At 59.4% G+C, this 11,664-nt stretch overlaps 1 protein-coding gene across 2 annotated transcripts; it reads left to right on the forward strand.

Annotated features, from left to right (window-relative positions):
• The first annotated feature begins 317 nt into the window (after positions 1-317).
• NR1H2 (nuclear receptor subfamily 1 group H member 2) lies at positions 318-7,791 on the forward strand. 2 transcript variants are annotated; one of them, XM_006144654.3, is made up of 9 exons: positions 323-750; positions 827-955; positions 1,472-1,753; positions 1,824-2,092; positions 2,299-2,478; positions 3,362-3,461; positions 5,361-5,509; positions 6,945-7,004; positions 7,236-7,791. In XM_006144654.3, the coding sequence occupies exons 1-9, from the start codon at positions 708-710 to the stop codon at positions 7,380-7,382; spliced, it is 1,359 nt and encodes a 452-aa protein (XP_006144716.1). In that variant the 5' UTR covers positions 323-707; the 3' UTR covers positions 7,383-7,791. The 2 variants fall into 2 exon arrangements, with proteins under 2 accessions (XP_006144717.1, XP_006144716.1); XM_006144655.3 differs by lacking the exon at positions 5,361-5,509 and having other exon boundaries at positions 318-750; positions 6,796-7,004.
• Positions 7,792-11,664: the final 3,873 nt, after the last annotated feature.

An 11,664-nucleotide genomic window follows, 5' to 3' on the forward strand; every position in this document is an offset into this window, starting at 1 on the left:
TTGTCGGGGGCGACAGAGGACGAGGAGGGGAAGCGGAGCGAGGGGACGGAGGCAGGTCACCCGAGAGTGGGGAGGCGCGGGAGGAGCTGCGGGCTGGGGCTTCCCGGCGTTCCCCGCGCTGCTCCGCTCAGCCCCTTCTTTTCTCCCATTTTCCCCCCTTCGCAGCTCGCGGGACCTGGAGTGAAGATGGAGGCGGGGCTTGGAGGGTAGGGTACGGGTGGGCCGGGCAGGGTTTTGGGACTGCCCGCAATGGGGGCAGGTCCTAGAAGGGCAAGCTGGGGGCGGGGCATAATGAGAGGAGGGATCAGAATAGAGATGGGGGTTCCTTCTGGGTGCAGGTGTGGCTGGCTCTTAGTAAGAGTAAGTGGGATGGAACTTGATGGGCGGGAGGACTTGAGGGCAGAGGAAGATTAAGGGAGGAGGGGCAGGGCGTGGAGAGCTGGTGGGTGGGACCTGGTGGAGCTGTGGAAGGGTGGGCCTTGAGACCCAGCTGAAGACTGTCCTGGGGTAGGAGGGCACCCTGGCAGAACCCGGATGCTTTTGGTGCCAGGCCTGGGGGTGGGGTCTGCAGTAGGAAAAGAATGTGGAAGAGATGGAAGAAAGAGGGCACCCCCCCCATCAGGACCTGTAACTTGTCCAATGCCGCCTTCTGACTTCACAACGCTCTGAGAACCCCTGTATTCTGCAGGCTGCTCCGTGACCCCACTATGTCCTCTCCCACCACGAGTTCCCTGGACAACCCCCTGCCTGGTGAGTGGCCCGCTTCTCCACTCAGCCCCATGACAAACTGGCAGGAAAGCTCACTGTACCCCTCTGCTTCTCTCAGGACATGCTCCCCCTCAGCCCAGTGCCCCCTCGGCCTCGCCCACTGTAAAAGAGGAGGGGCCTGAACCGTGGTCCTGGGGTGCAGATGCTGACGTCCCAGGCACTGAGGCCGGCTCGGCCGGCAGCGCAGGTGAGCCTGGCCCAGAGCCAGCATCCTGAGCTGGTGTGGGGCAATGGGGGAGGTTTCTGAGGAGAAGGGAGGTGGGATTCTTTTCTTCCTCTATCTTTTTGCTGTAGGGCACATGCATTCGCCAGAGAGACAAAATGAGAGATCACTCTCCACCCCCTGGGGATAGCCACACCTCAGTCCCTTTTCCTTCATTTTCTTCTTGGGGTTTTGGAGGCATACACATGTGACCTGCATCAGTTTCACACCACTAGGTCTGGGACCCGAACCGCAATCGACTGTGTGGGAGGCCAGCACCTTAACCACCACGTAGCCTGCTTGCCCTCCTGTTTCTCTTTGATGCTTTTTACTTTGATTCATTCTTTGAGGTTCTCTGGTACACACAAGTCTTGCCTTCTGAATGTCATCTCCTTGGGGGTAAAAGTCCCTTCCTGTCACTCTCCATTCTCTTGCCCTTCGCGCTGTGGAGTCTCTGTGGCTGTCTCTCATGGCCTTGGTCTGCCCCCCTATTCCTCCCAGACCCACCCGAGGAGCCAGAGCGCAAGCGAAAGAAGGGGCCGGCTCCGAAGATGCTGGGCCACGAGCTTTGCCGCGTGTGTGGGGACAAGGCCTCCGGCTTCCATTACAACGTGCTCAGCTGCGAAGGCTGCAAGGGCTTCTTCCGGCGCAGCGTGGTCCGGGGCGGAGCTGGACGCTACGCCTGTCGGCGCGGTGGAACCTGCCAGATGGACGCCTTCATGCGGCGCAAGTGCCAGCAGTGCCGGCTGCGCAAGTGCAAGGAGGCGGGGATGAAGGAGCAGTGTGAGTGCTGGGAGTGGGCCTGCCCACCACCTGCCCTGGAGCTCCTGCTGAGGCCTCTGTGCCCTGGCAGGTGTCCTCTCCGAAGAGCAGATTCGGAAGAAGAAGATCCAGAAGCAGCAGCAGCAGCAGCCGTCACCGTCACCCGTGGGGCCTGGGGGTGGCAGCAGCTCAGCCTCGGGGCCTGGGGCCTCCCCTGGAGGGTCCGAGGTGGGTGGCCAGGGCCCCGGGGAAGGCGAGAGCGTGCAGCTGACGGCGGCCCAGGAACTCATGATCCAGCAGTTGGTGGCGGCCCAGCTGCAGTGCAACAAGCGCTCCTTCTCGGACCAGCCCAAAGTCACGGTACTAGCCCTTCCACAGCCGTGAGGGGGAGGCAGGCCCGGGGTAGAGCCAGGGGCCATGGTCTAGAGTGGGGAAGGATATGAGGCTCCAGGGGAAGGCGGCTCTGAGAGCAGGGGCCCCACGGCTGCATGCGTTGCCTCAAGGTGCTCCATGGCCTTGGGCTCACTAGTGTCATCCTGGGAGTAACCCTGGTGTCCTGTGTCCAGCCCTGGCCCCTGGGCGCAGACCCCCAGTCCCGTGATGCCCGCCAGCAGCGCTTCGCCCACTTCACGGAGCTGGCCATCATCTCCGTCCAGGAGATTGTGGACTTTGCCAAGCAGGTCCCTGGCTTCCTGCAGCTGGGCCGTGAGGACCAGATTGCCCTCCTGAAGGCGTCTACCATCGAGGTAACAGCCAGGCACCATCCTCAGCAGTCCTTACCTGAAAGAGATTTTTCTGTGGGGCAACTGCGCTCAATAGAGACAGCGAGAAATCACCCTCCGGGGGATGGCCTCGTAACAGTTCCTTCTCCATTCTCTTCTTGGGATCTTGGGCATGCATGAACTTAAGCCTAGCGATTTTCAAGCCAATGGGTCTGGGACCTTGAGTGCAGTCAACTATATAGGAGTCCAGCAACGTGACCATTATGCCATCTGCTGGTCCCAAGGCCCTACCCTTCTGCCCCAAGGAATTCAGGAGAGAGCTCTAGGACAGAGTCCGGGAGCAGAGTGATAGCCATGGCCAGTCCTTCCCTCGTGGGGATGGCATTCCACAGGAGAATCCAGATAATAAACAAGGTGGAGCTTCCCATGAGCCAGGGAGAGAAAGGAAAAAGGGCCCAAGGCTGAGAATAATTGAAGATTGGGCGGGAGGAGCCCACTTTCAGGAGAATATGCTGAAGAGGCTTTCTTTGTGACTCTTTCTCATGGCCTTTGTTGTTTGAGCCAAAACATTTGGAATTGATGTTTGAAGCAAAACAAGGAGAGTGAGTATCAAGCTCTTACAGTATACTAGGCCCCAGTCCAAGTCTGGCATGTGCCGTTAACCACACAGAATCTCTTGCTTCTGTGTCTTGGAACCACCTGGGGAAGGAGTGTCGAGTTGGGTGCTGATGGTGCTGAGCTGGAAATCAGGGTGCTGGGGTGTCTGATGTGCCGACTGCGTGGCGTTGTGTGGCTGAGGGGATGGGTAGATCCTGGTAGGATCACGCCCTCAGTCAGGGCAGGAGGGGCAGGGCCAGCAGCTAAAGGGTCACAGGTGCCCTCACCCCGCCCACTGTGCTGTCCTCAGATTATGCTGCTGGAGACCGCCAGACGCTACAACCACGAGACCGAGTGCATCACCTTCCTGAAGGACTTCACCTACAGCAAGGACGACTTCCACCGTGCAGGTAGGCCGGCCGGCAGGGCTGGGGCTGGCGTCCCGCGGGCAAGGAGGCTCCCTGTCTCAGCCTCCACTCTGTCTCCAAAGGCGGCTGAGGGGGATCCCACTTGCGAGCAGGGTAAGAGCGTGTTTGCTGGGCGCCCGCTCTGCAGCAGTGTGTGCTGGAGGTTGAGACGAGTCTGCTGACACCTAGGGCACCTACCAGGTGGGGCACCCCCTGCGAGTGTCTGGTCTTACCCGAGGGATGCCGGCTGGAGCTCGGCGGTAGTGTGTGTGACTTACCCAGCTGTGCAGCCCTGGTTCCTGTCCTCCAGAAACACTGACCTGAGTGTGACTGGGCCATGGGTTCCTGGGAGAATACAGTTGAGCTGAGGCCTGAGGGCGACAGCTGCAGAACAGGGTTGGGGGTAGCATCGCTGGCTGCCATGGAGTCTGCTCAGGGCCTCGGACCCTCACCCTCTGGGCTTTCTCGCTAAGTCCCACCCTCCCGTCATCTGCCCAGGGCACCTCTCCGGACATTTGACCCTAACCCCGTCTTCGTCCTATCTTCTCACCACCCAGGGCAGTCCAGTAGCCCTTTGAGTATGAGCTTAGCAGGAACTTGGCGGGGAGAGGTTCCAGGGCGGGTGGTTTGGTGTGTGCAAAGCCTCTGAGGAGCGAAAGAGCTGGGTGATATTTAAGGAATCACAAGGAAGCCCAGGCAGCCGGAGCACAGGGAGAAGGGAGAGAGGAGGTCAGGGTCCTTGACTCCCCTCACTGGGCTCCCTGCTTCCATGGGATCTGGCTAGCACCAGGTCCGCTCACAGCCCTCCTCTACCCAGAACCTTCCATGGCGCTCGCCTCACTGGGAAAAGCCCCCGTCTTTGCAGAGGTCCCCGAGCCCTTCAGGACCTGGCCGCCTCCCTGCTGCCCTCCTCTCCTCTGCCCTCCACCTCCCTCATTCACCCGCTTTGGCCTCCTCTCTGATATTTGAACCTGTCCGTCTCCAGCCTTGGCTGTGCCCAAGTTCCTCTGCCTGAAAGTAGGTGGCTGCCTCATCCTGGTTTATTTGAGGCTCTCCCAGTTTTCACTGAGTTTCCAGGTAGCCTCTCAAGTCCCTGGCAGAACATGCTGGTAACCCCACCCAGAACACACAGCCCTGTGACTCGCCTCCTCACCTCGTTCCTCAGGTCACCCCACAGAGAGGCATTCCCTGCCTGCTTGTGAAAAACACGTGTGACTCGCAGGGGTCCTGGGTGCCACCTTATTCCCTAGACCCATCAGCATCCAATGGGCCAGTGTGTGTGTCCCCTCAATCCCCAGACTGCCCTGACTGGGGGCCTGGCACGTAGTAGGGGCACAGTCAAGTCTGAGGGTGCATGAGTCAATCTTGGGGACGAGTTTGGACTTCCCTGACGGCTGTGGGAGCCATACCGGGACTGACGACGTGAACCAACCTTCTCTTTAAAAATTTTTAAAATTTCACGATTTAATTTTATCAGAGAGGGATGGGGGGAGGGGAGAAAGGGAAACAGAAAGCAAGCCGCCAGGTCCGGAACTCGAACCATGGTCGGCCACGTGGGTGTCCAGCACCCTTAACCACCACACCACTTGCCGGATCCCTACGTGACTTCCCTCTGCCTTTGCGACAGGGACAGGACAGACACTGGGGAACCAGGGAGGCAGTGCTGCCCTGGGCTGGCAGGAAGTGAGGGCGGTGGTGGGATGGCCTGAGAGGTTGAGCTGTCGCTGTCCTCCCATGGAGTGTGGGACCTGGCCACTTGCAGGCCCCAGAAGCAGAGGTGCCTGGAAGCTGTCATTACTGTGCTGCCATCACTCTGGGCTCCTCGGCCATGACCGTGGGCACTGGGAACCGGGTATGGAGGCTGGCTGGGCCGAGGTCATTGGCTTACCTTGCACCTTGCAGGCCTGCAGGTGGAGTTCATCAACCCCATCTTCGAGTTCTCGCGGGCCATGCGGCGGCTGGGCCTGGACGACGCCGAGTATGCCCTGCTCATCGCCATCAACATCTTCTCGGCCGACCGGCCCAACGTGCAGGAGCCCAGCCGTGTGGAGGCGCTGCAGCAGACCATCACGGACGAGCTCTGAGGAGCGAAAGAGCTGGGTGATATTTAAGGAATCACAAGGAAGCCCAGGCAGCCGGAGCACAGGGAGAAGGGAGAGAGGAGGTCAGGGTCCTTGACTCCCCTCACTGGGCTCCCTGCTTCCATGGGATCTGGCTAGCACCAGGTCCGCTCACAGCCCTCCTCTACCCAGAACCTTCCATGGCGCTCGCCTCACTGGGAAAAGCCCCCGTCTTTGCAGAGGTCCCCGAGCCCTTCAGGACCTGGCCGCCTCCCTGCTGCCCTCCTCTCCTCTGCCCTCCACCTCCCTCATTCACCCGCTTTGGCCTCCTCTCTGATATTTGAACCTGTCCGTCTCCAGCCTTGGCTGTGCCCAAGTTCCTCTGCCTGAAAGTAGGTGGCTGCCTCATCCTGGTTTATTTGAGGCTCTCCCAGTTTTCACTGAGTTTCCAGGTAGCCTCTCAAGTCCCTGGCAGAACATGCTGGTAACCCCACCCAGAACACACAGCCCTGTGACTCGCCTCCTCACCTCGTTCCTCAGGTCACCCCACAGAGAGGCATTCCCTGCCTGCTTGTGAAAAACACGTGTGACTCGCAGGGGTCCTGGGTGCCACCTTATTCCCTAGACCCATCAGCATCCAATGGGCCAGTGTGTGTGTCCCCTCAATCCCCAGACTGCCCTGACTGGGGGCCTGGCACGTAGTAGGGGCACAGTCAAGTCTGAGGGTGCATGAGTCAATCTTGGGGACGAGTTTGGACTTCCCTGACGGCTGTGGGAGCCATACCGGGACTGACGACGTGAACCAACCTTCTCTTTAAAAATTTTTAAAATTTCACGATTTAATTTTATCAGAGAGGGATGGGGGGAGGGGAGAAAGGGAAACAGAAAGCAAGCCGCCAGGTCCGGAACTCGAACCATGGTCGGCCACGTGGGTGTCCAGCACCCTTAACCACCACACCACTTGCCGGATCCCTACGTGACTTCCCTCTGCCTTTGCGACAGGGACAGGACAGACACTGGGGAACCAGGGAGGCAGTGCTGCCCTGGGCTGGCAGGAAGTGAGGGCGGTGGTGGGATGGCCTGAGAGGTTGAGCTGTCGCTGTCCTCCCATGGAGTGTGGGACCTGGCCACTTGCAGGCCCCAGAAGCAGAGGTGCCTGGAAGCTGTCATTACTGTGCTGCCATCACTCTGGGCTCCTCGGCCATGACCGTGGGCACTGGGAACCGGGTATGGAGGCTGGCTGGGCCGAGGTCATTGGCTTACCTTGCACCTTGCAGGCCTGCAGGTGGAGTTCATCAACCCCATCTTCGAGTTCTCGCGGGCCATGCGGCGGCTGGGCCTGGACGACGCCGAGTATGCCCTGCTCATCGCCATCAACATCTTCTCGGCCGACCGGCCCAACGTGCAGGAGCCCAGCCGTGTGGAGGCGCTGCAGCAGCCCTACGTGGACGCGCTGCTGTCCTACACACGCATCAAGAGGCCACAGGTACAGGCCAGCCCTCCTCTGAGCCCAGGCTGTCTGCTCACGCCGAGTCCCAGCTGCTGCCCTCTCAGCTGAGGCTGCTCTCAGGCTCATCTCACCCACGGGCCAGGCCCAGGGCAGGACAGGGCTGGCCCTCCTGCTTCCGCCTGGGGGGCGGTGCCCTTTAGGTCTGGGTGGGCTGACTGGGCCTCGCAGGGCAGGGTCAGCCAGCGCCCACTTCCCCATCGCCCACAGGACCAGCTGCGCTTCCCGCGCATGCTGATGAAGCTCGTGAGCCTGCGCACACTGAGCTCCGTGCACTCGGAGCAGGTCTTTGCCCTGCGGCTCCAGGACAAGAAGCTGCCGCCTTTGCTGTCTGAGATCTGGGATGTCCACGAGTGAGGGCTGGCCACCTGCCCACAGCCTTGCCTGACTGCCTTCTGACAGACAGCCGCCATCGTCCTGCCCTCCTGTGGTGGGAACGGCCGACATGGGGCCTGTGGGCCAACCTTGTGACCTGGAGCACAGGCCCCAGCCCTGCCAACCCCTCACCCTTCGGGTGAGCCTGGTGGGGGTCCAGGAGGCTCCCTCCCTGCCCACCTAGTCTTCCAGGAGGAGTGGATAGATCACAGGTCCCGACCTCTGACCTGACCCCGCTGCCCTCCCTGCCCAGCTTACACCTCAAGCCTGCGCACAACGCACCTTGAACAGAGGGAGGGGAGGGCCTGTGGCTCTCCCCACAGCCCGAGAGACCATAGGCCCCCCTCTTCCTCTGCTCCTTTTATTTAATAAAAACTAAAACCAAACAGGACAATAATTCGAATACAAGCCAGGCCTATGCTGGAGTGTGGGAAGTGGGGAGGCAGTGGACTTCACGGGTCTTCATCAACACTGGCTCCCAAATCTGATTCAGCAGGCAGGTCAGGGACTTCTTAGGCTACCATGCTGGTGTGGATGGTAGAGATGGTTTCAGAATAACATTGTGCACTGGCTGTTCTGGGGCTGGGCCAGTCACCTGACAGCCTCAGGGTCTCCGCTATGCGAGGATTGAAGTTGATAAGGGCAGTCGAGCTTCCTGGGTCAGACAATGGGCCGATGGCAGGTGTCACCCATCCTGCAGCTCCATTGGGAGCATGTACTGTGCACAGGGTCAGTTTTAGGCACTGGAAGCATCAGTTAAGAGGAAGCTGGCTGGCCCTGTGTCCCGGTGGTTAGGGCAGCTGGGTTCCACATGGTCACATGCATGGTTCAAATCCTGGCCCTGCCAGCTTGAAGAACATGCCAGGTGGTGGGAGCCAGAGGAGGTCAGGCAGCCTGTTAGGGAGGTGACAGGAACCAGGGTGCTGGGCTCCCAAGTTTGAACTGGCAGAAGCGAGGTCTGGAAGAGACCTGGGTGGGTTCAGAGTAAGGGCAGGCTCACTGCAGTTCTAATTCCTTACCTGCCCCTGCGCCATCCTCGCAGTACCTACTGAGGGATGGTTAGTGGATGGGGAGGGGCCGTGGTGTGCAGGGACGGGCTGGATAGTGAGGGAGCAGCGAGGTCTGGAAGAGACCTGGGTGGGTTCAGAGTAAGGGCAGGCTCACTGCAGTTCTAATTCCTTACCTGCCCCTGCGCCATCCTCGCAGTACCTACTGAGGGATGGTTAGTGGATGGGGAGGGGCCGTGGTGTGCAGGGACGGGCTGGATAGTGAGAGGTGCTATACATTTATTTGGTACCTAGGATGGCAGGAAAAAGTAGTGACGGGGCCAGCTGGTGGTGGGGAGGTTCAGGTTAGAGTCCCACCTGGCCTGCTGAGTGGCTTGACTGCTCGCTCTAGGGTCACGCTCTAGGGTCACGCAGGGTGCACACCCAAGAGGAGACTGGAGAAGGAATTGTATGGCCACCATCTGGGGGTGACTTCTCACTTTCCTGCTCACGCTCTGTCCCTCCAGCAAGCACTCACACCTTCTGGCAACTTTTAAAAACTTTTTTTTTTTTTTTGAGCGTTTTCACTATAGGGCGCGTGCGCTCGCCAGACAGAGACATAGAGACAGAAATCACCCCCCGGGGGGGATGGTCACGCCACAATCCCTTCTCAGTTCTCCTCTCGGGATCTTGGGCATGTACGCACACGCGCCCTGCGCACAACGCACCCTGAACAGAGGGAGGGGAGGGCCTGTGGCTCTCCCCACAGCCCGAGAGACCATAGGCCCCCCTCTTCCTCTGCTCCTTTTATTTAATAAAAACTAAAACCAAACAGGACAATAATTCGAATACAAGCCAGGCCTATGCTGGAGTGTGGGAAGTGGGGAGGCAGTGGACTTCACGGGTCTTCATCAACACTGGCTCCCAAATCTGATTCAGCAGGCAGGTCAGGGACTTCTTAGGCTACCATGCTGGTGTGGATGGTAGAGATGGTTTCAGAATAACATTGTGCACTGGCTGTTCTGGGGCTGGGCCAGTCACCTGACAGCCTCAGGGTCTCCGCTATGCGAGGATTGAAGTTGATAAGGGCAGTCGAGCTTCCTGGGTCAGACAGTGGGCTGATGGCAGGTGTCACCCATCCCGCAGCTCCTTTGGGAGCATGTACTGTGCACAGGGTCAGTTTTAGGCACTGGAAGCATCAGTTAAGAGGAAGCTGGCTGGCCCTGTGTCCCGGTGGTTAGGGCAGCTGGGTTCCACATGGTCACATGCATGGTTCAAATCCTGGCCCTGCCAGCTTGAAGAACATGCCAGGCAGGTGTGCACATGTGTCCAGAATCCCCACGTGATGCAGAAATGTAGGCGTTGCACCATGACCAGTGAAGATCCTCCTCAGTGGCAGCTACCAGACAGGGAATTGAGGGGCAGGAAGACTACACGGTATAGGAATAGGGGCTCTTGTGTGGGCAGAATTGTGGGAACCAGAGGAGGTCAGGCAGCCTGTTAGGGAGGTGACAGGAACCAGGGTGCTGGGCTCCCAAGTTTGAACTGGCAGAAGCGAGGTCTGGAAGAGACCTGGGTGGGTTCAGAGTAAGGGCAGGCTCACTGCAGTTCTAATTCCTTACCTGCCCCTGCGCCATCCTCGCAGTACCTACTGAGGGATGGTTAGTGGATGGGGAGGGGCCGTGGTGTGCAGGGACGGGCTGGATAGTGAGAGGTGCTATACATTTATTTGGTACCTAGGATGGCAGGAAAAAGTAGTGACGGGGCCAGCTGGTGGTGGGGAGGTTCAGGTTAGAGTCCCACCTGGCCTGCTGAGTGGCTTGACTGCTCGCTCTAGGGTCACGCTCTAGGGTCACGCAGGGTGCACACCCAAGAGGAGACTGGAGAAGGAATTGTATGGCCACCATCCTCTGGGGGTGACTTCTCACTCTCCCGCTCACGCTCTGTCCCTCCAGCAAGCACTCACTGGGGGTGACTTCTCACTTTCCTGCTCACGCTCTGTCCCTCCAGCAAGCACTCACACCTTCTGGCAACTTTTAAAAACTTTTTTTTTTTTTTTGAGCGTTTTCACTATAGGGCGCGTGCGCTCGCCAGACAGAGACATAGAGACAGAAATCACCCCCCGGGGGGGATGGTCACGCCACAATCCCTTCTCAGTTCTCCTCTCGGGATCTTGGGCATGTACGCACACGCGCCTGGCATGAGAAAAAATGTACGCACACGCGCCTGGCATGAGTTTTACGCCACCGGGTCCAGGACGCGAACCGCAGTCGACTATGTGGGAGTCCAGCGACATAGCCATTACGCTTTTTTTTAGAGAGATTTTTGCTATAGAGCACGTGTGCTTGCTGACAGAAGGCGAAAAATCACCGTCCCCAGGAGGGATGGCCATGCCTCCATCCCTTCTTCATTCTTCTGAGGCTTTGGGCACGCGCACCTACCTTGAGTCTCAAGCGTAGGAGTCCAACGCCTCAACCACCACACTGCTCGCTGGGCCCAAAACCTTTTAAATCTTTTTTTTTTTTAAGTTCGCGTTATTCTGGGACCAGTAGTTAGCATAATGTCAATGTCGCTGGACTCCCACGTAGTGGACTACGGTTCGCGTCCCGGACCCGGTGGCTTAAACACACGCCGGGAGCGTGTGCATGCCTGCCCAAGATCCTGGGAGGAGAATGGAGAAGGGATTGCGGCGTGGTCATCCACCCTGGCGGGTGATTTCTCGCTTTCTGTCTTGTCTCTGGCGAGCGCACGCGCCCTATAGCAAAAACCTCTCCAAAAAAAAAAAAGTTCGCGTTATTCCATGTGGCGTGCTGTGCCCGCCCCAAACTAGTTTACAGGTGGGGAACCGAGGCCAGGTTCCGCCATCTGCCAGCCTTCTCGGGGAAAGTCGGACATCAGGCCAGCGGAACGACGATCAGCGAGCAATTAGTCCTCCCGACTCGGCTTCGGGCGGGAGGCGGGCGGAGGACGCGCCGGGAGGGCGGGAACCAGGCGGGTAGGAACGGAGAGCCAACGCCGCTGCGCGCGCAACCACCGTGAGGTAGCGGGGGCGTGGCCCTTGCTTTTACGTCACGGAGGGCGGGGTTGGCAGGGGGCGAGGCCCGCAGGCCGGTCCTCCTTCCAAGGCTTTCCGCGTACACGTCGTGAGGGGCGGGGTTGCCGGCAGGGGGCGTGGCCACTTCCCTAGTGGGAGGCGTGGCCTCGCTCGTACCCGCGCGGGAGGGCGTGGCCCGGGTCTGCGCGTGGCGGCTCTCGGCATGCGCCCAGCCGGGGGCGGG

The sequence above is a fragment of the Tupaia chinensis genome, unplaced genomic scaffold (assembly GCF_000334495.1).
Source record: "Tupaia chinensis unplaced genomic scaffold, TupChi_1.0 Scaffold000129_1, whole genome shotgun sequence".
NCBI classification, from domain to species: domain Eukaryota; kingdom Metazoa; phylum Chordata; class Mammalia; order Scandentia; family Tupaiidae; genus Tupaia; species Tupaia belangeri.